The 25,048-nt window shown below is 43.2% G+C and overlaps 2 protein-coding genes across 4 annotated transcripts in view; one reads left to right on the top strand and one right to left on the bottom strand.

Moving 5' to 3' along the window:
- Nucleotides 1-25,048, bottom strand: part of ap2s1 (adaptor related protein complex 2 subunit sigma 1) — an 84,838-nt gene that overhangs the window by 15,338 nt on the left and 44,452 nt on the right. The window lies entirely within an intron of this gene.
- The window catches only part of rab4b (RAB4B, member RAS oncogene family), a 40,970-nt gene continuing 23,260 nt past the window's right edge, over nucleotides 7,339-25,048 (top strand). For all 3 annotated transcript variants that reach the window (XM_079515061.1, XM_079515060.1, XM_079515062.1), the window contains exons 1-2: nucleotides 7,339-7,548; nucleotides 21,788-21,868. In XM_079515061.1, coding sequence (XP_079371187.1) covers nucleotides 7,533-7,548; nucleotides 21,788-21,868 — 97 coding nt within the window. In that variant the 5' untranslated portion in view covers nucleotides 7,339-7,532. The remainder of the gene's footprint in view (nucleotides 7,549-21,787; nucleotides 21,869-25,048) is intronic.

Here is a 25,048-nt window from a genome sequence, read left to right as displayed (position 1 = left end):
ATGTATACATTGTATTTGTATGACATTTACTTTTGTTTAATATTTTGGTGTCAGCGTGTTGGCACAGGAAATATATTGTACTGTGAATTGTGTCTGAATAATCCCGTAAGGGATGGGCTGCAAAGGCAGTCGGACACGTAAATAATTAAAATCATTAATTAATTAATTCATACAAATGTGGCAGTGAAATTCCTTTCGATGGGAATTTACATTGTGGTCCCCCAATGTTATTTTCAGGCCAATTTTGAAAGACACCAGTGTAACATCTTTAGTTTAATGGATGGTGTCAGCTGTCAGGGCATTCCACATTTCGGTGGCAGACAACAGCAGGACAACATTTAGCTGAAATGCAATATTGTATCCTCATGCAACCTCTTTTGGTCAGTGCCACCGTTTCCAAGCCGTAGGTAAGGCCTACAGCATGGCCGGTCTTATAGCCTACCTACATCTTCCCTCTCACTCTTGCTGGTACGCTTTTGTCACAAAGCATTGACTTCTAGCTCTCTTCCACTCCCATTACATTATATTGTAATGTAAATTCCCACACACAGTCACACACACACACTTTTTCAAGAGAATACTTTTTACAAAGCTCTATTTGTTGTTGCATGCATATATCTATCTAATAATTTAGCTCGCCCGCTGTCTATTTTTCTCGGTCGCTGACTGTCCGTCCTCTTCCAGGTCACCATCTATTTTGCTCGGTCGCTGTCTGTCCGTCCACTTCCGGGTCACCAGTGAAATGCATGTTGGGACGGACACAGATTAATACTGGGACACACTTTTCCGCGTAACAGACCCACACGGACAGCGACCGAGCAAAATAGACGGGCGAGCGATCGCTAAATTATTAGATAGATTACCCACACTGAACATCATTTGCTGTTCATATATTCAGAACGGGTAAGGACTAGTATATATATAAAGGCTAGATGGCTCAAGGCGGAGTCTCTGATGTAGTTCACCCGGCGGCCATCTTGCTTCGGGGCTACAGTAGGGGAGACGGGGGTAATGTGAGACACTTTTTACATTTGCTCCCCTGTAGGCGAGCTAAAATGATATATCAGTCAAATTTACACATTTCCCATTCATTTGGGATGTTTCCTAACAATGGAAACTATCAGAATGAATTCAAGACAAAGGGCAGTGACAATATGGTTGTTTTAAAACAAGTGGTCAGGTGTCTCACTTTACCCCAGGGCAGGGGTAAACTGAGACAGACCAGAAAAATCAATGGGGTAAAGTGAACCAGGCAGGGGTAAACTGATCCACTTACCTTTTTCACTTTAAAACTACCATAAAAACACATGTTGTAACAGTTAGAATACCGACAGCTAGCTTGACAACCACACATTCCAGAACTAATGTCAGACTAGTAACAGAATCATGGGAATTGGTCATTAAGCACATTTTTTCTAAACACTTGAAAGTAACTCTGAACAAGACAACATTCTGTAATTCAAAATATTTTAATTAACATTCAAACGATTAGAAAACTACACACACGCTCACACCTCACGTCTCTACAAAAAGCAACACTTGCAAAAAGAGATAAACGTCTCTCTCGGTCGAAGTTCCCCCCTCATTTAACCCATTAAGACCGGGAACGTATCTGTGTCACTTTAGCATAGTAGACAGCAATTGGGTTCGGAAAACACATGACCCTTAGAGCCAGCTAGTAGGGGCTCAGAACACAGCACCATCAGAACCAGCTAGAACAGCTATAGCTACAACTAGGCCTACTAAAAACTTTTTCGAGTTTTTATCATCTTTTTAACCTAAATTTAACAAAATCAATGACCAATGGAGGGCCCCAGGAGCCCTTTTCAAGGCGTCAACCATAGTACCTCACGGTCCAATTTCCCCGAAGGAAGGAATGGCTAATTTGTCCCTGGTGGGGTAATGTGAGACAGTGTCTCGCTTTACCCCGAAGCATTTGTCTCACTTTACCCCACACCCACATTTTGGTAAACAGGACCTCTTTTAGCAATTCAGGCTAATCTTCAGATAGCAGCAATCTCATGGATGTTATGTTGGTAGTTCATCAACGTGTATGATTTAAGTTTTTCTACCTGAATTAATTTGCTTTGACACAACAGCTGATTATGTTGACGACAAGAACATTTACTTTTACAAGCAAAAAACATTTTTTTGTGAAAAAACATGCTTACCACAGCACAATAAGGTCCTCTCCTCCATGGCAGGTAGGAAATGGGAGGGGCTTCAACATATAATGGTCACATGGCACAAATGTGTTGTGGTCATGTGATACAGGGGGTGTCTCAGTTTACCCAGTGTCTCACATTACCCCCGTCTCCCCTACAGTATGTTCTATGGCAGCTCAAACAAAAACAGTCATAACTCGCTCAAATCTTGACGGATTTACAAACAGGTTGTTTTATTACAAACGTTGTCAACATGGCTATGATTCAGGATGCTTATCTGCTTAATTTAGTTTTTTATATGAACGTCGTATAAAAGCATATAAGTATGCGGACGTTTAAACAACCGCTAATCAACATTCCCATTAGGCAGAGGAAGAAATGCCACTTAAACATTTTCAAATTAGCCTCATGGTGGCACTGTAACAGGCTAATTCCTGTTTTTACCTATAACTGCACCGATCTGTGTACAACTTTGTAGGTGCACTCCCTTGAGGACAAGGAAAAACCTTTGACCTACATTTTTCGCATCTGGCTGTTATGGCAGCGGTGGCCGAACGGATTGCAGGGCCTGGCTGGAAACAAGTTCTTGAGCTTAGCCCAGATACCCTGGGTAAATATAGTAATCATTTCATTTCATTTCATAGCGCCACCATCAGGACGATTTTTACAAAACACATTTCTTTATATTACTCACTAGGCATGTCGCGGTTTACCGAATTTCGGTAATACCGCGACAGTAACGGTGGGCGGCGCATGCTGCTCATATGCAGTGCAACTCCACTTGCAGACTAGGCCCTTTCTGAAACCAGTCCCTTGACTTGAAGTGCTCTCGGGAGGTTCCCTCGTCAGAAAGTGCCCCTCCAGCTGAAACAAGTTCCCTTGATTAGGGTGCTGGGCATAAAAAACTGTTTGGAAATACACTCGCCCTCCTTGTGCAGAAACAGGAAACAGACACCATTCGTTGCCATGGTTACCATCACGCAATTGTGTTACCTGTTATTTTGTTTGTACAGTTATATTGCATTGCATCGTGTATGTTTGTGACATGTGGATTTCATTAATATGGAAAAAGGAAATACAGCGTGACTGTCAAAAATGACATGTCATATACATCCATGGTGTTTATAAATCATTGTGTTAAAAGTTGTTGTGTGGTTTCATAACTTTCATTTATAGTTTTTTTCACGGTGGGGTAAATAAAGAGCCCTTGTGAACATCAGTTGGAGCATTGTCTATTCTGCATCAGATGACGATTGTTTAGGAGGAGTTTATTTATCATTTATTTGTGGTGGTTCTTACATTTGTAGGTCGCGGTTTCCATGCGGACACAGAGCAGGGCTGCACAAGGCAATCGAGTCTAGATCGGCACAGACCATAGAGTATATAAAAGGATAGAGACTGAACTGGCGCGAAGCTCCGCCCCCCCAGCTATTCATGTCAGTGGAAGTTGCTCAGTGGCGTTTTGAAGAACCCGGAAGACTGCCAGAAGTCCCTCCTCCGGACCTCAACTTTGAGGTCCGGGGTGACGTATGCAACCGAGCGCTCAATGTTAAAGCCCAGCTGCACGGGGTTTCCCGGTCATGAATCCACGGGTCCGCCTGTAGTCCCTCCTCCTACCACTAGGACCCAGACCTTCAACGTTGAATAGCCTCACTGGCCCCTTGGCACAGACTCGCTCTTGAGGGCTTTATAAGCCACTTCCACTCAAGGCTGCTTGGTTTCGGACGACACTTAATATGGCGCAGCCTCGCGTGAACGCGCATATCGAGGGCAAGTGTGTAGAGCGAGTAGCGAGGAGCTGGTTTCAGAAAGGGGGCTAGGGCTCCACCGGGCGCGTCACTCCACCGGGCGCGTCAGCGTCGCGTCTCTGTCACCGTCAGGGAATGTTCCCTTTTTACGGCCAAGCTACACCAGGCTTTTCTTTTTACCCTAAACGCGCGGCCCGTGCATGCGTTTTTTAAAATAGGACTGGACCTAAATTAAACGCACACGCGGGGGTAAACGTGCGCGTTTTGTGCGCGAAAAGCCTGGTGTAGCGTGGCCGTTAATCAATGAAGGGTGGCTCCACTGCCCGCGTTGCGTTGCGTTGACGGAGACGCGACGCGTGCATTAAAATTGAACCGGTGCGTTTTTTGACGCTCCGTGGAGCCCTGGCGTAAGGCAAAACATTTATTTTCACCACACAGCTACAGTAGATTGAAAAGTTGCGTCCTACCTTTGAGTTAGTGTTGCTGAAAGACACCCAGATCCAATTGTATATTCCATATTTCCATATGTAGGCCTACTAAGTGTGAACTGTCAACACGGCACACAGAGTTGTGAGCATGCGCAGTTTACGCACTAGCTCTGCTACAGCGTGCAGGGTACACATACCATAAACGGCCATTAGGGGGAGCCATAGTACAGTGTAATACAGTGGGGAATAGCTATTGATTCATTGATTGAATACTTTATTGGCAGAAATCATGTAATCAGTACAGGGTACAGTCAAACACATGTCCAAAGGGATCACTGAAAACAGTCCTTGCAGTCTTGTTTCCATTCAGGTCCTGGGTAATCAATTCATAATCATGACATGACAAATAACAACAAAATTCAAATTATCACAAAAGGTCAAAATAAAAAACAAGATATGTAGGCCTGCAGGTTGGGGGCCAAAGAGGTGGGGGTAGTCAGTCACTAGACATAGGTGTGGGGGAGGGGGGGGATTTTTTTTATTTGTTTTAATATAAATACCATGGAATACCGAGGTATAGGTTATCAATAACGGCACTGTACCGTACTGTAAATTCTCATACCGTGGCATGCCTATTACTCACACAGATTTTATCACACAAATCGGTATACTCTATCTCTATAGAGCGTCGCAGTCCCGCCCCCTACCATGGCCCAGAAAATGAATCCCAATGCATTTTTCCCATAGACATTTCAAAAAGTATTTATTTAAAGACGGTTGCACCGCGGACAAAGCCAACTCGAGTCGTGACAACTCATGACAACACAAACAATATTTTGGACCAAACAAATAATTACAAAGAAGAAAAACAACAAAACAAATGCCGTTTTCTTATTCTTTCTAATTATTTGTTCGGCCCAAAAAGTTTCCTGGGCCATGGTAGGGGGCGGGACTGCGACGCTCTATAGACACGTGTTCAACACAGATCTGTTAGATTTTTCATATATCAGTCCAAACACCACAAATGCTGTTATCCAGAGGGGCACTTGTTCTAGTTATTATTATTATTATTATTATTATTATATAAATGTACCACATCGTTTAAACAACTACTAATACATTTTAAACAACTTTTAATACAGTGTTGGTAAATAATGTTCTGTGCATGATCTGCGCCATCTAGTAGCTGAAATGTCCTGGCTTTTCATTGGTCCATTAGTTTGCGCCTGTACACGCATTTACGTCTGTAGACGGATTTACGTCTGTAGGCGCTTTTACGTCTGTAGACGGATTTACGTCTGTAGACGCATTTACGTCTGTATACGGATTTACGTCTGTAGACGCATTTACGTCTGTAGACGCATTTACGTCTGTACACGCATTTACGCCTGTAGATGGATTTACGTCTGTACACGCATTTACGTCTGTAGACGGATTTACGTCTGTACACACATTTACGTCTGTACACGCATTTACGTCTGTACACACATTTACGTCTGTACACACATTTACGTCTGTACACACATTTACGTCTGTACACGCATTTACGTCTGTTGACGGATTTACGTCTGTACACACATTTATGTCTGTAGACGCTTTTACGTCTGTATACGCATTTATGTCTGTAGACGCTTTTACGTCTGTACACACATTTATGTCTGTAGACACTTTTACGTCTGTACACGTTACGCCTACAGACGTTTTTGTATAAACGGTGAGAAATCAACTCACAACGCGTCTTTGCATCGTTTCATCTGCCCGTGTGAACACACCAATAGGTTCACAGTTTACTTCACACCATGAATACAACGGTCACCAGAGATTTCGACCCAGGACTATTCGACCAACCGCAAATTCGAGTCCGTTCGACCCGTTTTTACCGGGTCGAATTATCTTTACTTTACTTTACTTTATTTGTTTATTTAGACAGGACAGAGCATATTAATGAACGTCACATGAACGTAAATACACCGGGATTAGCAAAGATGCTAATTTTCATCCGCAGTCCTCACACAAAACATAAAAACAGAAAACAGACAAACGGTGTAACCCCTCATATATGATGCCTAATTCTCCATATTCAGGATTTAAGATGGGGAACATATACAGTTGGAGGGGGGTACAGCATTGTGTAAACAGAGCTATGTTACATTGTGTCGTTCTATATGGGAGAATAAAATGAGTGCAAGAATAATTGTCAGACAACACAGAGCTGCTGCTAATGTGTAGACTGAACGTCACTTTATGACTGAATGACAAAATATAGTGTATTCAAATCACAGCATACAATCAATAAAGGCATTACCATTATAGCTATAACTTTTCTTATATATCATACTTTTATACTTCATGTGATTATTCACAAAACCCCACTAGCAAAAAACGTCATACTCTGCTATGGGGATGAGGATGGTGGCTGCTAGCCTTAGGAATGTGATCGTTGATGGCCTGTGTCTCTGTGTCTCTGTGGGTGGCTCCCTTTAGCCTCCATTAGCCTCCATTAGCTTTGTAATTGTTTGGTAAATAAAAACACCAACACAATAATTGTTTGGTAAATCAATGTACATATTATTATTATTATGTCTCTGTCTCTCTCTCTCTCTCTCTATGTCTCTCTCTGTCTCTCTCTCTCGCGGTCCGGGTCGAAAAGTCAGGTCCAAGCGGGTCGAGAGCGGGTCGAATGGTCCGGGTCGAATAGTCCTGGGTCGAAATCTCTGGTGACCCCAATATGGCTAAACTCACCAAACTGGTGTGTAACATGTTCTAAAATATGATAAATATGGTCAAATAAACATGGTGGCGAGATATCCACACTTCTGGGCGAGTTATCCACGGCTTTGGGGCGAGTTGTCTTCACTTTCTGAAATTCCGGGGCGACCGTTCTTCACTTTTCGCGGGGGCGAGTCTGGAAAAGGGGCGACCGTACCTGTTTGACCCCACACGATCATCCATCCATTACGTGTTTGACGTCACATCGTGGTGACGTCATGGTTTGCACAGAGAGCAGAGAGGAGGAAACCAGCAGTCAGACAGACAGAGTGCGGAGGGAGGCAACACACATCCATCTGTCTGTCTAGAATAAAAACAACATCAACTGTTATCAAGGGAAATATTACAGTAACAACAACAACAACAAAGCCTGTGGTGTCGGGTCGAGTGAGTCCTCCTTCAATACCTCGAGACGAGCCGACATGTCTGAGACATACGGTATGTATAGTCTGTCTGTCAACATTCATATTTATATATATTTATACGCTCCAGCATCGCTCGAGGCGGGTGTCGCTTGGCCATAAAAAAACCCCAAAACGCACAGATCTACAAGCTGACAGCTGGTGGCGACGCGACACATTGTTAGCTTGTAGATCTGTGCTCTTTGGTTTGGCAACCGACACACAGGCTGTCTCTTTAGCAGTTACTGCTAACTAGCTCTCTCTCTCCCCAGCTAGCTGTGTGTGGTGTTTGTTGCTAATGTTAGCTTCAACTTGCTAAATGACGTTGTAACGTTTAGCGGCAATGGACCTTAGTTCTCCATCTGCCACATTATTACAGTGTCGTGTTTCCCCACTATAGTGTGTGGTATAAACGTGATACCTTCATGCTTATCTTCTATCAATAACAGGGGCTGCCGCTGTAATATAACAGATGGTGGTGATGTTTGTTGTCGCCAACTAAAAAGTTAGATCGACTGTTTTACATCAGATATCGCGTTATTATTACCCTATATAGTTTGCTGCTTTATCATAATTAAATCATGTCATGTCTGGGTTTTTTTTTTTATATAGAAGTGTATATTTGTTCGTCTCTAAATGTTCTGATGAATTGAAAAAGGTGGACCCTGTTGTAAACAAGTGTAGTGCTTTATCAGTGTGTCGTCCATATTGAGCTGTGCTTTCATGTGAAATGTACCCATTCTGCAAACTGTTAATAAATACATCAATCAATCAATCAATCAATCAATCAGGGAGGTAGAAGTAGCTAGCTACTGCAGATTATGGTGTCTTGAAATGGTGTAAATTGAATCCGACACTCCTGTCATCAATGCATGCGTGGCGTGTGTGTACACTGCATACATATACATGCACCATGATGCTTTTCAGTGAAAACATTTTGGGTTTCTTTTACAAATTATACCCTTTTCGTTTCGTAGATAATTAACGTGACCTGTTTTGGGTCTGTATGAGGAAAGTCACTCACTGGTTCTACTGGGAGGGAGCAGCACCTGCTGCCAGCCAGTATTGAGTTTCTCATTAACTTCTCAGCGGAGGTCACTCAGCAGTGCATTGCATCCACTGTTGCCAGTGATTGTACCAATAGCCATTCATAGGGATATAATATGCATGCACTAGCTTCTTACATTATACAATTTACTGGTGGTATGACTTATGCATGATAACTCGGTCTCTGTCAGACATTGCAGAGAGACCGACAGCTATGGTCAGACCCGAGTGGAATAGTAAGAGAGTGGCGGCGACACGCTTTGATCTCGCCTGCAAAGCGGGTGCCTATATGGGCTATAGTTCCAAACATTGGAACTATCTCATTGAGGTAGAATGAGCACTTCCCCATTCCATTGTTACAATGGGAGTCAACGCTAGTGTCGCCACTCTCTTACTATATTTGTTCCATGATGGAACTGAACAATAGTGCTCAGTGGCCTTGTGGTTAGAGTGTCCACCCTGAGACTGGGAGGTCGGGGTTCGATCCCCGGCCGGGTCATACCAAAGACTCTAAAAATGGGACCCAGTGCCTCCCTGCTTGACACTCAGCATCAAGGGTTAGATTGGGGGTAAGTCCCTGCGACATACTAGCGTCATGTCCAGGGGGTGTACTTGTACATCAAGCTGCCTCACGCTACAGAAACAGGAGATAGGCTCCTGCACTATTGGCCTCATGGCTCGGCAAGGCTACTACTTATTTCTTAAGTTGGCACCTATTTTTATATGAAGCCATTGCTGGGATGCTCCCTGACTATATTTGTTCCATGATGGAACTGAACAATAGCACCTATCAGACCCGCTCTAGTGATTTCTTAAGGCTCAAGGTTCCTCTGGCCCAGACAGAGTTGGCCAAGACAGCTTTTTCTGTCAATGGCCCAACTTCATGGAATGAACTCGAAAACTCCTTAAAACTGAGCTCCCTGCCATCCTTCGGTCAGTTCAAATGAATGCTCCAGAACATTTTTCACCGTGATTGCTCCTGCTTCAATTGATCTATTTTACTGATGGTTGTTCTGTATAAAGTTCCTTTTGTAATTTACCCTGATTTATAATGTTGTTTGATGTATTGTTTTGTGACTGTATTTTATGTATTGTAACCTTGGCTACGTTGAAAATGAGGGCTTGCCCTCAACTGTATTCCAAGTATAAATAAAGGTGAGAAAGAAAGTTGTATCCCAACATTGGTATAATCAGTGATAGGTTTCCACTGTAATGGGCACGGGGGTGGTCTTTTAGATGGACCGTCCCATGGACATTTTATGAGTCCCGCTTCAACGACGTTAGGAGGAGATATTTTGTCATTTTTTACAAATTGCAGCATTTAACTCCCATTTCATCTTATATGGTTAATAATATGGTTATATTCATGTAGAAAATGTATCTGAAAGAAATAAACACAATTTGCAAAGAGTTATACAAAAAACAACAAAGTATATGCAAACATAAACTAAGTAAATTGAATAGCACCAAAGTTACAGTACAGTGCTGCCGAGTACAGTAGTGTGTCCATGGGACCCCCAGAAAGGTCCACGGATGGGTCCATTATCAACAATCGTTGCGTTTTGGGATGCAAAATGCACCCTGATGCTCATAGCATCACTGCGAGTATACATATTGGGGCTAGGTCGGAGTAATCAATCATACTACCCCTCTACCTGTACACTGTACCTATCCCCTGTGTTTGGGTTTACTGCTGCTACGACACCTGAATGTCCCCACATGGTTAACATGTTTTTTTTTTTTTTTGTTTTTTGCAACTAAATGGCTGGAAATGGAAATGAAGAGTTTACATAGTACACATAGTACATGCATACACCTTCCCTAATGATTATACCTGGTTTCAGTATTGTATTGTCTCTATTATTAAGGTTATTGTAGCAGTCAATTATATTGGGGGTCGGGAGGGGGCGGGGCGGGGGTCCCGATACATTGCCAAAGCATTTCCGGGGGTCCCCGGCCAAAAACGTTGAGAACCCCTGCTTTAGAGGATAACTCCTTGAGATGTATCATCTCGTTTTAGAGGGGGTCCTCGGGCACAACACAATTAATACAGTACATAGACAAAACAATACATTGAACATGTCGACACACAACAATACACTTACAACATCAACACAACATAGATGCTCTCCAAACCACTCAAACACTACATCAAGACCAGAAGCAACTGCACTGAAACACCTAACAAAATACTAAAATAGTGATACTACTAATGAAAATAATAAAAATAAAAATAATACAAAAATAATAAAAATAAAGTACAAATGGGCTACAGGTCTACAAGCAAAGAGGCCTTGAACATGTTAAATGATGTAATTGATCTCAAAGAAACAGACAAGTTGTTCCAATCGGATGAAGCTTTAAACTGAAAAGCTCGTCTCCCAATTTCATTAGATGTTGTGGGTATCGTACACTGTCAGACTTGCATCGTACACTGTCAGACTTGATGGAAACAACAAAACAAGCTGCAGCCTGCAAGTGTGTGTGGTGTCGACTTGTCACTATATATGTCTATATGTGTAAGCCGCTGGGCTATTAGGATCAAATGGTTGTTTAACTACATAATATGTTCATACGTCTTCACCCTCGTCTGCAATGATATCAGTGAACGACGTAGGACAATGGAACGGATATTCAAAACCCTGCTGTTTTGAAATGTCACACCTTCACCCTCTTTTCATTGCTCTCTCTCTCTCTCTCTCTCTCTCTCATATATACAGTACACACACTATTCATGTCCTCCATCCTGGCTGAAACCCTAGGAGACATTTACGCTAGCGTGCCGGATTTATCGTTGAGTGCCGCGGCACTAATGCTACTGTGATATCCCCTATTGATTTGTACTCTGTTCTCTCTTCAGAGGGCCACAACAGGAGTAAGATTATGAGGAAGCACGAGGGTAGTTTAACTTGTTCTAACAGAACAGCCGGTCTTTCATTCATTTTCGGTACAGTGTTTTTTAGTATAGTCATAGTGAAACCATTTCCGTGTACTGCATACGCAGTACTACGCACACAATCTATTATAAACCCATTTTGGGGCGGGAACCCCTTTTGGTGTTGGCATTATGTTATGCTTTAGCTATTGAAAAATAGCAGATCTACAAGCTCATAGCGCGCCACCGAGTGGCGCGCTACGAGCTTCTAGGTCTGCTATTTTTGAAAAATCGAAGAACGACTGACATAGAAACATAGCTTTTTCAGAAAACTGTCAGGATGTAGAAGACATTTTTAGAATCTGATCTCAGGTCAAAATGGGCTAGTGGGTAATTGATGGTGACACAGGCACTTGTTTATGTTTAGACTAAATGGAGTCTGACTGGAATAAAAATTGATGTTGAGTGACTCATGTTTGGATTAGGGCTGCCTGTCACGATCACGACATTTTACTTGACGGTTAAATGCCTATGCAAATAATTGAGATTAACGATTTAATTTTAGTTTTTGGCGTGGAAGAACATTGCCATTGTCTTCCAGGGAATCTAGAAGCTCACAACGTGATGCACTGAGAGCTCGTGGATCTGCTATATCCACTATTTTATTAAAAATGTATGGACACGTCTCGACATTATGCAACGATTATAGCCATTATGCAAAATGATTGCGATTATTTTCTCAAATAATTGCGATTATATAATAGATGTGACAGACAGGTCTAGTTTGTTTTTAGGTTACAACGTTTAGGACTACCGGTAAACTACTAAACTAAAACTATACTTAACCCATTTTGGGCGGGAACCCCTTTTGGTGTTAGCATTATGTTATGGTTTAGCTATTGCAAAATAGCAGATCTACAAGCTCATAGCGCGCCACCGAGTGGCGCGCTACGAGCTTGTAGGTCTGCTATTTTTGAAAAATTGAAGAACGACTGACAGAAACATAGCTTTTTCAGAAAACTGTCAGGATGTAGAAGACATTTTTAGAATCTGATCTCAGGTCAAAATGGGTTAAAAGAAGAACAGCGTAGACCAGACCAGCTTTAGCCTTGAGTGACTGTCTGGACGCAAATGATTATTTATACGGTCGTATAACCTGTTTTTCTTCATCATGTCATGGTTGACATCATTCTGTGTGTCACAAGGCTGAAGGCTGACGGATTCAAAGCACGTCACGTGACACATTTTACTGCATGTGTAGTTTGCTATAATAGTAGTCCTAGGGAAATTAGGCAATATCTCCTCTCTCTCTCACACACACACACACACACACACACACACACACACACACACACACACACTATTCTCAACTGTGAGCTCACACCGCTTTGTATAATTATGTGAATATCTGACCCCAGACTTAGAATCTGAAAGACAGGCAAGGCAACCCAGTAGAATTTTAAGGTTACCTGCATTGAAAGGGAGAACAAAGGACTTTAGACTAGAGACTGGATAATATGTTTCTTTCAATGTTTTCTATTTGATACATTTATGCTTGTAACTGTGCATAATATTAATAGAGTGCAAAAGAGCACGTTTCAGTCCATGTCGAAGGACTTTCCTCAGTGCAAAAGTATGGCATTATATTTCAATACCAGGGAAATTATGTCCTATCATGTCACAACTCTTTTATCTGTGTTATCTATTCAATCTCTGGCGGCAGTATATTGGGTGCATCGCCGATCTGAATGACGGGCAACCCCAGTAGGAAAGGAAATGAGTTTGAGCTCTTGTTGATTGTGTTAGTTAGCCTCCCATGCTATCACTGGCGTCTCCATGGGGACTGCACTGTCTGTGACTGTGTATTTTCCCATGCGTACCAACCAAGAGGTCACTGTGTTCTGGAACAGTAGCGATGTGTTTGTAGTAAAAGCTCAGGTGGTATTTTGAGATTTATTTTTTGCTCAGGTCTCATCATCACAGAGACCTGAGCAGCACAGAAAGTTCAAGAAGAAGGTTGTCGACGGCATTGTTGTGGTGTAAGTCAGAGATTAAAACAGGGTGCATTTTGCATCCCAAAACGCAGTTTATAGTTAAGGGACGCAATAAAACAACGACCTCTGCATCCATGGGATCCACTACTGTACTGTTTTTTTATTCTAGTTTAGTTATAATATTTTCTTCTGTTTTCTACATGAATATAACCACATTATATAACATAAAATGTCCCTGGGACTCCTCTAAAAGACCATCCCTGCATCCTATTTACATCACTGGTAAGTGTGTACTTGTGTGGCAGGCAGCGACTAATCCCTTACATATAATTGGTCCTCACTATGATGATAATAACGGTACCATTTCTTTTTTTTTGTAATTTAATTTTTTGTGATTTCTTTACATTTTGACAGCATACAGTACGTTGTGCATGAATCAAGTGTCTTCTGTCCCAACATAATGGTATACCATTTCCATCTACTTGGTTTGTGTCTCAGAGGAGGGCTGTGGACAGTTCAGAAACCTGCCTACCACTGCTACCAGTGACATCATCCATTGGGAATCCCAAGTTTATAGAAACTGCAGCAGCCTTTCTATTCCTGGAGAATTAGCATGCTATAATGGAGGCCATTGTTCCTGCGTTAATACGAAAATAAACCCAAATTTGTCCGGTACTATATAGACCTGTACGTGCCCATCGGCCACCGGCCTACTTGAGAACGATGCAACTTGCAGGGAACCTAATAATACCCGTTGTCAACTTGTCATAGCACCTTTTTTAACTATCTGTCTGTGTCCCTTTTGTGCCTATACTGTATATGGAGATCTCTGTATCTGTGTCTGAAAAGTGCAAACTGACTGTGAAAGGTGGACTGGTTAGGTAATCAATTGTCAGGTGCGGGGTTGCCTTGGCAATCAATTGGCTGAGGCAGAGGCTGGAAATTGCACAGGTGATTGGACTTTGGCTCATTAGCTCCTCTGGCAGAGCCCGACCAGAGACCTTTGTGGTCTTCCTGGACAACGGTGTGTCCCACAGACTCGAGGCCGGGCACTTAGTGCACTCCCTGTGGTGGTTAGGAACGTGTGTGTCAAACGGTTCTTGAGTTACGCGCATTACAACCGCACACACACACACACACACACACACACACACAGTACACACACACACAGGCAGAGATGTGCCGCATTTATAGTAGGATAAACACAGTCTGAGATTCAAAAGGTGAAAAAACAACAATACCAGCCCACACTGTCTGCCGAGGCTGGTAACACTTAACGTTAGTCTAAACAGGCTGGCACGGCATGGCGGATGGCAGCGCTGCTTTCCTGTCTCCTCCACTGTCTTCATACCTTGACACCAGGCAGCGTAGTTAACCCATTCAGGCCTGACGTCGAAATTTAAAAAAAATGTTTTCTAAATCATGACAATTTTCTGAAAGATTTGAGGCACATTTTAACGATTTTTCAAAAATAGCAGACCTACAAGTTCGCGCTATGAGCTTGTAGATCTGCTTTTTTCAATAGCTAAATTATAACATAATGTTTAAAACACCAAAAGGGGTTCCCCGCCCAAAATGGATTAACTTGTTTTTGGGTGATGTGATGTCTGGGAACTGGGATTATTCTCAACTGAACTGAGGCAAACTTTGTAAACGGTGTGTTAGTTGTGTTGCTGTCACACTCTGTTGAAAGCCAGTGTGACACACTGTACTTGTACTACAAAAGCACTTCCTTGTGCTTATTGTGGCAGTTCTCTCGGAGTATGAATTTGATCTCAAGGTTATGTTACTTGAGAAAACAGCCATGTTTACACACTCACGCAGGCACGCACGCACACAATTTGTTTGCGTCAAGGAAGGGAATGTGGCTCAAGAGCACCTCCTGCATAATGTGTTTAAATGTCACAGAGGAACAAAAGATCAATGTTCATCCCCTGTCCTGTCCTCTGGGGACTCTGTGACTCTCGGTGCTGTGTTGACCTTGTGTGAAGCTGAATATTCATGGCCATAGTAGGGCGTTTACCTGGCTTGTAATCTTACCAGATTAATCCTGGTATAATCATTTACCAGGCGGGCAGTTCTGGATATATTACTACCAGTGCTTAAAGGAGCATTCAGTGATTTGGGTGAATTGGAAAACCCCCCGGTCCGCCCGGTAACAAGATGTGCACATGCACGCACTACAGTGGGGGGGACGCGCGACATACCAACTGCACACACACACACACCAAGGCCCGCCCCCGCTCGATCATGATTGGCGGAAGGCCCCTCTCTATCCTGATTGGATGAAGGCTGGGCCACCTAGCCAAAAATGAAACCTATGTTTTTTTGACCACCAGGGGTTAACTGGGGACGGGGCGGAACTCCTTTTATGGTCAGCACACTATCGTAGGGAGGATTATTACAACAAAACAAAAAAATAAGTGATATTTGAATTAAGTGAAATCACTGAATATACCTTTTAACCACTTAAACCGTGGCATCCCTATTTTGGGCATGTCATTATAGCTGAAGCATAGTCAAAGTAGGGCTGAATTAGGGTAGCCTGGCTAATAAGCCAGACTCAAATCACACTGTTGTGTGGTATTTGAGTCTGGAGATGCTGTGTATGGATCTTGTTTCCCGGGGGGCGGGTTCAAACATTTTCTCTTTGACGCAATTGGTTAGAGCTACTGTCAGTCAAAGGTCTCAAGCATTGAACGTCACTGTACCAAAGCCCGCCCATATTGCATACCGTGTCCCGATTGGCCACACCAGTTCTCTGCTGTAGGAAATGGGCGTACAATTGAGCCTCTCCAGACCGTAATCCGCCGGCAGGCAATTTTTTTTTGCCAACGGCTGATTCGGTCTGGCTTATTAGCCAGGCTAGAATTAGGGATCCCGCTAGAGTCTTGAGAGCAGTTCTGTTAACAAACAAGGACATTCTGCACAGAAATCTTGTTCTTTGGTTTACTTCTTTGATTACCCTTGTTGCCAATTGCCATGCTTTCACCTGTCAGTTTGTTGTCAAGAATACAGCCAAGATATGTAATCTCTTAGTGCTGGAGATTACTATGTCGTCAACTCTGACCTTGAAATAATTTCCATTTACTTTACTGAGAGCATGTTTGGACCCAAAAAAGAATGGATTCTGTTTTTCCGGGATGTAGTGAGAGTTTGTTATCGGTAAGCCAAGTTTGTATTTTGGTGATTTCCGAACTGAGAGCCTCCTCAACCTGCATTTTGTCCTCCCCCGAGATCAGGAGTGCTGAGTCGTCAGCAAACGGGAACAATTCGCTTCCCAAAGGGAGGGGAGAGGACATGGTTCCTTTGATGTCAACCAATCGTTCTCTTCCCTCCAGGTAGGATTTCATCCAGTTTAATGATCAATTCCTGTTCTGTCTATAGAAGTGTCTATTTGTACGTCTCTAAATGTTTTGATGATTTGAACATGGTGGACCCTATTGGAAACAAGTGTAATGCTTAATTGGGTCGTCCACTCACAGTTAACAGCCTTTGTATTGAGTTTGTGCTTGAAATGTACTGTAATTCTGCAAACTGTTAATACATTCTTCAATCAATCAATCAATCAAACCGATCGCCTTCAGGTTGTCCAGGAGAATTGAGTGATTTACAGTGTCGGAACACCTTTCGGAGGTCCAGCATGACCATGCCACAGTATTTGCCCGAGTCTACCTCACGTTTAATCATGTAGTCGTTCAAATACAGTAGGCATGTGTCAGTGGAGTGGGATGTTCTGAAGCATGTGTCAGTGGAGTGGGATGTTCTGAAGCATGTGTCAGTGGAGTGGGATGTTCTGAAGCATGTGTCAGTGGAGTGGGATGTTCTGAAGCATGTGTCAGTGGAGTGGGATGTTCTGAAGCATGTGTCAGTGGAGTGGGATGTTCTGAAGCATGTGTCAGTGGAGTGGGATGTTCTGAAGCATGTGTCAGTGGAGTGGGATGTTCTGAAGCATGTGTCAGTGGAGTGGGATGTTCTGAAGCATGTGTCAGTGGAGTGGGATGTTCTGAAGCCAGATTGGAATTCAAACAGCAGTTTACGCTCGTCTAGGTACATACCCAGGGGGCAAACCACCCTTTTTTTAGGAAACCTGCATTTGTCACAACATACAAAGTTGTCCACCAGAAATAATATCTATGACCCCATAGGATCACAACCTATATGGACAACTCGGTCAATTTTGTTGCGAAAGTCCAATATGGCCGCCCCCAATATTAGCCCCTATTAGTTATAATGGGGGGTGAATAGGGCAAAAATTGAGAGATATTTCCACGAAACTTCTCAGGTTGATCAATGATATGAATACGAACATTTTTTGTATTGCAAGTTTCCATGAAATCCAATATGGCCACCACAATATGGCCGCCACATTATTAGCACTAAAAAAATAGGTTTTGGCTCTAACTTCTGAACCAGATAAGCTAGAAATGCAAACTTGGTGTCTATTTCATGGTTTCTGACCATGAGAGACTCAATGGAATACCTATTTTCATTATTGGGTGTGTCTGGACCCTTATTGTGCATATTTACAAGATGGTGGCTACCCGAAATAGTGCTTTACCATGATTTCTACCATGATTGTTGACTGTTTTGGCAAACACAAGCAATATTAATCCATTGGCTAAGATTCATGGCACAGAAGGAACATATTTTCTTGAGCTTGCATATTGTCAAAATGGCTGCAAACATGAAAAGGAAAAGACATTACATTTCCTGTCAGATCCTATTACCCAGGGGGGCAAACCACTCCTTTTTTGAATACCTGCATTTGCCATAACATCAAAGGTTGTCCACCAGAAATATCTATGACCCAATAGAATCACAACCTATGTGGGTGGACACACCGGTCAATTTCTTTGCTGGAAATCCAATATGGCCACCACAATACTAGCACCCAGAAAATAGGGTTGGCTCTAAATTCTGAACCAGATGAGCTAGAAATACAAACTCATGGTTTCTAACCACGAAAGATATTATTGTTCTGGGTTGTTTCTTTGCAGAAAGACATCCCTCTGGCTGTATTTTGGTTTTGTTCTACTGTTTGTTGGCATCTCCTCTGTTTATGTTGACAATCATTCCTGGCAGGGACGTGCATCGCCAAGCCGGACATCCCTTCCTTCACTGAGTCTGGATGGTCTCTCAGTGACGGGAATGCAGTCCCCTGTCCATCTACAGAGCCAGCCTGGCCTATGTCAATGAACAAGACAATATCATGTAGCTGTATCAAAGGCTGCCAGAAAATCTGTTCATGTGCCAGGGACTGGAGACAAGATGCAGCAGGAGCTTCACTCCATTCCTGACTGGTAATGTCTCAGGTGCATGCATCATTATGTGTGCTCTTTATGGGCCCAAAACCACTGGCTCAACTCCAGTCCGCTCCTCTCACAAGTGTCCTGCTCACTGACAAGAGTGACATCCTAGCACACTTAAACAGAGAGTCCTCAATTTCCGAAGAGGATATTGCCACGATACCCCAGCTGCCAATCAAAGCTGATCTGGCTGACCCCCCCCACCAGTGCAGAGACAGTAAATGGTAAATGGTGCATTTATATAGTGCCTTTATCCAAGGCGCTTTACATAGATTGTGCATTACATTCACCCATTCATACACCGATTGCGGCGGATGCCATGCAAGGTACCAACCAGCACATCGGGAGCAATTTGGGGTTCAGTGTCTTGCCCAAGGACACTTCGACATGTAGACAGGAGGAGCCGGGATTCGAACCGCCGACCCATGGATCATTGGACGACCAGCTCTACCTCCTGCTCTACCTCCTGAGCCACAGTCGCCCCAGTGAAAGCACTGTGAAAGCACTCCAACAAACCACTTCTGGAAAGGCACCAGGAGGTGATGGGTTGCCCGCAGACATCTACAAGAATGGAGGCTTGGCACCTGTACCAGGTCATCTGGAAGAGGGGGAAGTCCCTCAAGACTTCAAGGATGCATCCATAGTGCATGTTTACAAGAGAAAAGGGGACGGGGCATACTGTGATAACCATCATGGTATAGCCCTCCTGAGTCCTGAACATCACAGGAAAGATCTTAGCAAGAATCATCCTCAACCGGCTAATCAGCCATGCTGAGAATGTTCTCCCTGGATCCCAATGTGGTTTCCACGGAGGCAGAGGTACCTGTAACATGATCTTTTCCATTTGCCAGCTGCAAGAAAAGTGCAGAGAGCAGAAGGGTCTCTATATGGTGTTTGTCGACCTCACCAAGGCCTTTCACACAGTCAATTGTGAGTGCCTGTGGCAGATCCCTGGCAAGTTTGGCTGTCCAGGGACATTGATCTCTCTCATCGCGTCCTTTCATGAAGGGATGCCAGCCAGAGTCCAAGGTAAGGTTGATGCACCCCCAGTCCGGAATGGAGTGAAGCTCCTGCTGCATCTTGTCTCCAGTCCCTGGCACATGAACAGATTTGCTGGCATAGGCCAGGCTGGCTCTAGATGGACAGGGGACCATCACTGAGAGACCATCCATACTCAGTGAAGCGATGTCCGGCTTGGCGATGCACGTCCCTGCCAGGGATGATTGTCAACATAAACAGAGGAAATGCCAACAGAAACAGTAGAACAAAACCAAAATACAGCCAGAGGGATGTCTTTCTGCAAAGAAACACCCCAGAACAATAATACTTAATAGAGGGAAATTATGGCTAAAATATTTATATATCTCTCGTGGTTAGAAACCATGAGTTTGTATTTATAGCTCATCTGGATCAGAATTTAGAGCCAAACCTATTTTCTGGGTGCTAGTATTGTGGTGGCCATATTGGATATCATGGAAACTTCCAATACAAACCATTATGGTATTCATATCATTGATCAACCTGTGAAGTTTCGTGGAAATATCCCTCAGTTAAAAATGTTGCCCTATTCACCCGCATTATAGGCTAATGGGGGCTAATATTGTGGTGGCCATATTGGATTTCCAGCAAAGAAATTGACCGGTGTGTCCATATAGGTTGTGATTCTATTGGGTCATAGATATTTCTGGTGGACAACTTTGTATGTTATGACAAATGCAGGTCAACCCCCTTTGCCCCCTGGGTAACAGTATAGCTGCTGATTTGTTCTTGAATTACCGTAATTTCCGGACTAAAGCCGCTACTTTTTTCCCATGCTTTGAACCCTGAGGCCCTATAGAACGGTTCGGCTAATCTATGGATTTTTACAGCTATAACGGCCACTAGGGGACCTTCTATGGCCGGCTATGGCCTCTATGCGGCTTATAGTACAGTGCGGCTTGTATACAATATGTACACATTAGTTCTTTTCCCTAAATTTAGCTGGTGCGGCTTATATTCAGGTGCACTTTAGAGTCCGTTGAGGTGGAACAAAGGATGGAAACGGGGCGGTAGTTACCAGCTTCTTGTTTGTTTCCTTAAGAGGGATTACTCGCGCCTCAGGCTCTGTTTTCTATTGACCTCTAGGTTTAAATCCTAAGCACTAGTCTGTCTGTTATTGTTTTTCACTCACTTACCCCCCCCCCCCCCCCCCCCCCCACACACACACACACACACACACACACACGCAGTACACACACACACACACTACCGTACTTCTCAGTCCTCAATCCCCATATTGTCTATTTGTTTATTATCATACAGTATATCTCATGGATCTACAGTATGGCCCTGCCTACGCTATGCAGCTGTCCCTTGTCCTCTCTCGTCACTGCACACAAAGCCAGCCTTTGGACTGAACCGTAGTCGAGAGGACTCGTGTCTTTTTGACCTCGGGGGGTCGTGTGGGTTGTGTGTGGGTTGTATAATTCTCCTAAAGACTCAAAGAAGAAGCCACTCTCTTCTCTTCACACGCAATGTCTGTAGAAGCAGCTGAAGAATTCCTGTGAGTTCCCAAGATAGCAACGATGTACATGACACTCCGCTGAAAGCTGCAGTAATGGAGTCATTCTGACCCTCTTCCTTTCCTCTGTTCCCGGTCTCTCCCCCCACTGCCCAGAGTCCATAGACTTGGCTGTTTGTTAACCCATGATTCTGGACGGGAAGGAAGCCCTTTTGGTGTTTTAAGCATTATGTTACACCCCCAGAATTATCTGTATTTGGCCGCCGACCCCCATCTGAAAATATGTAGTACCAGGGACCCCCCCCACCCCCAGAAGCAAAGATTTTGGCGCCCGAAATGCGCCCACACTTTCACGATTTTTCAAAAAAATAGCAGATCTACAAGCTCGTAGCGCGGCACTCGGTGCCGTGCTATGAGCTTGTAGATCTGCTATTTTTTTCAACAGCTAAAGTATAACATAATGATTCTCATGTCTGAGGATGCCAGACATGACCATACATACCATAGCATTGTTTTATATATTCTGAATCGCTCTTCTTTGCTTTTTTCAGACTTCCTGTTCAAGTTCCTTGTGATCGGCAGTGCTGGGGCGGGGAAGTCCTGCCTCCTCCACCAGTTCATTGAGAGCAAGTGTAAGTTTCCACACATGAATGAATGAATCGTTTATTTCGGTGCTTTACATTTACATGTTAAGTTTCATCATTTGCATTTAAGTTTTTTACAAAGAGGTGGCACCGAAAAGGTGTAGGCTGAAGCCGAAGCTTATTTTGCCTAGCCTTATCAAATAATTCAAATAATCAAATAATTGTGAATGATAACACTCTTGCTATTAACCCATTTTGGGACGGGAACCCCTTTTGGTGTTTCAAGCATTCTGTTATACTTTAGCTTTTGAAAAATAGCAGATCTACAAGCTCATAGCGCGGCACAGAGTGCTGTGCTACGAGCTTGTAGGTCTGCTATTTTTGAAAAGTCGTGAAAATGTTGCGCAAATCTTTATATATTCTTTCACAGTGAACATTTTAACTCAAATCTTTGCTTCTGGGGGGGTCCTCCCTGGAACAACATATTTTCAGATGGGGGGTCGGCGGCCCATTACATATAATTTTGGGGGTCCGACATGAAATAGTTTGAGAACCACTGACATAGAAACATAGATTTTTCAGAAAAATGTTAATGACGCCTGTCACAATTATTACATAATAGCAATTATTGGAGATTAATTATATTAGAGCACTGGTTCCCAAAGTGTGGTCCAAGGACCCCCAGGGGTCATTGAGGGAGTTCCAGGGGTTCCCCAGCTAAATAATAGTTAGGAACCAAATGGACCCTTATGGGAGTACAAGCACCCCCAGTTCATGTTAACCCATTTTGACCTGAGATCAGATTCTAAAAATGTCTTCTACATCCTGACAGTTTTCTGAAAAAGCTATGTTTCTATGTCAGTCGTTCTTTGATTTTTCAAAAATAGCAGACCTACAAGCTCGTAGCGCGCCACTCGCGCGCTATGAGCTTGTAGATCTGCTATTTTTCAATAGCTAAAGCATAACATAATGCTAACACCAATAGGGGTTAAACTGGGGGTGCTTGAAATGAAAATGGTTGAGAATCACTGCTAGAACCGCAATACAAATCTTCTCTTATGGGGGTCCCTGGCATATCGTTTCAAATGGGGGTCCGCGGGCTAATTAGTGTCAATTCGGGGGTCCTTGACATGAGAAATGTTTGGGAACCATTGCTTTAGAGAAACTTAACTTGACTTACTTTGATCATTTATTGGAACAGCCATTGTCAGTTATTAGTTTGTAATTATTATTTATCATGTCATATCTGCCCTGTACAACTTTTGTTTACAAAGGCGTTAACAACGTTCAATGCCAAAAGCACAATTAAATCGTCAAGTGCAATTATTTATTTGTACGAGAATTAATCATGAACTAAAATGTCAGCCCTATAACTATTAAACGCACACACAGAGCTGTCAGGGATGTTTTAAATGAGATTTTTATGGCCGTGAGATTTCCATAGTGGCAAATAAGGTTGCGTGCGCTCACACACACACACACACACACACACACACACACACACACACACACACACACACACACAATTTTCACATAATAAAAGTATAAAACCCTTGCCAGTAAGGGTGGCAATTTGTCATAACATCTGATTAATTTGCGGTTTACCTCCCCCTGGCCAGCCGGGGCGCCTGATGGAGGGGAAATGAACTGGTCGGAATAACGTGTTCCTTCCACGCGCTACATTCGGCCGAGGAATTCCCCCCTGTCAGGTGAAAAGAAGCAGCTTGGACTCCTCATGCATAGAAGGAAGCATGAGGTCAGTCCGCTCCCCCCTCCCAGGTTGGCAGAGGAAGTGTAGCGCCCAGGATTACATTAGATAATTGCAACTCCTTGCAACATGCAACTACTTGCAACCATTAATCCCCATTGTCCCTTGCAGTTGCATGGAGTTGCATTGGTGTGGACTGGCCTTAACCTCAATGTGTCATCATGGCATCAGCCAATCAAATCAGTCAAGCTCCATATATGGGCCCAAAAGGGGGCATGCCCATATATGGGCCCAAAAGGGGGCATGCCCATATATGGGCTGCGGGCATAATTATACTGATGATAACATCAGAGATGTGTTTGGGCTGCATATCGGCCCGCCCGGCACACCTAGTATATCTTGTATCTAATCTATCTAATAATTACAATATTAAAGCTGCTACAAGCAATAATATGTCAACATTTTAATGACATTTTTTTTACTTCTTTTTTGGTATACAGAGACAGCCAGCAATGAGTAAAACACTCCCAAAAAATGTTTTGTCTCTGTGACCGCAAGGGACCGCAATTTGCATTGGTCGATTTGCCTGTCTATTTCCTGATTGGTTAGTCATTGCGACCGGGTTTTCTTTTTTCCAACCAATGACAAAGCTTCTAGGAACATCTTTGAATGCAGATTGTGGCCTCTAGATGTGTCACAGAGACCCCCCCCCCCCAACAAATATATATATATATATATATATAGGAAAAGGTCATTAAAATGTTGACATATTATTGCTTATAGCAGCTTTAATGATGATAATGCTGTTTAGAATGCTGTCCAAAAGGGAAGCATGCAACATCCAAAAAGTAAAAATGACAGGTGCTGGGCACAGTGGACAACAATACATACAGTACACTGGGAGAAGAAAAACAAGTCCGCAGACTATGTGTCACCACCACCCAGGAGAATACGTTATTAAAAACCAACGAGCGAACGACCATGTTTTGGACCTTCATCAGGTCTGACTCGATGAGGTTGTGGTCGACACGTCATAGGCTTTAATTAACCCATTTTGACCTGAGATCAGATTCTAAAAATGTCTTCTAAATCCTGAGTTTTCTGAAAAAGCTATGTTTCTATGTCAGTCGTTCTTCGATTTTTCAAAAATAGCAGACCTACAAGCTCGTAGCGCACCACTCGGTGGCGCACTATGAGCTTGTAGATCTGCTATTTTTCAATAGCTAAAGTATAACATAATGCTAACACCATAAGGTGTTCCCACCCAACATGGGTTAATAAATGTATTATTCTCCTTGGAGCTGACGACACTTATTTTAGTCTTCTGTGTCAATCATGCTAGAACTGTGGTTCCCAAAGTGGTGTCCGGGGACCCCCAGGGGGTCCTGGAGGGAGTTCCAGGGGGTCCCCAGCTAAATGATGGCTAGGAACCAAATGGACCCTTATGGGTGTGTAACTCTAAGAGTGTACGAATGGAACCAAATGTCCATTTTTACACTCTCTTAAATTAACATTGATTT

This window comes from Electrona antarctica, assembly GCF_951216825.1.
Source record: "Electrona antarctica genome assembly, chromosome: 11".
NCBI lineage: Eukaryota > Metazoa > Chordata > Actinopteri > Myctophiformes > Myctophidae > Electrona > Electrona antarctica.
This window is presented reverse-complemented; position numbering and strand designations above follow the sequence as displayed.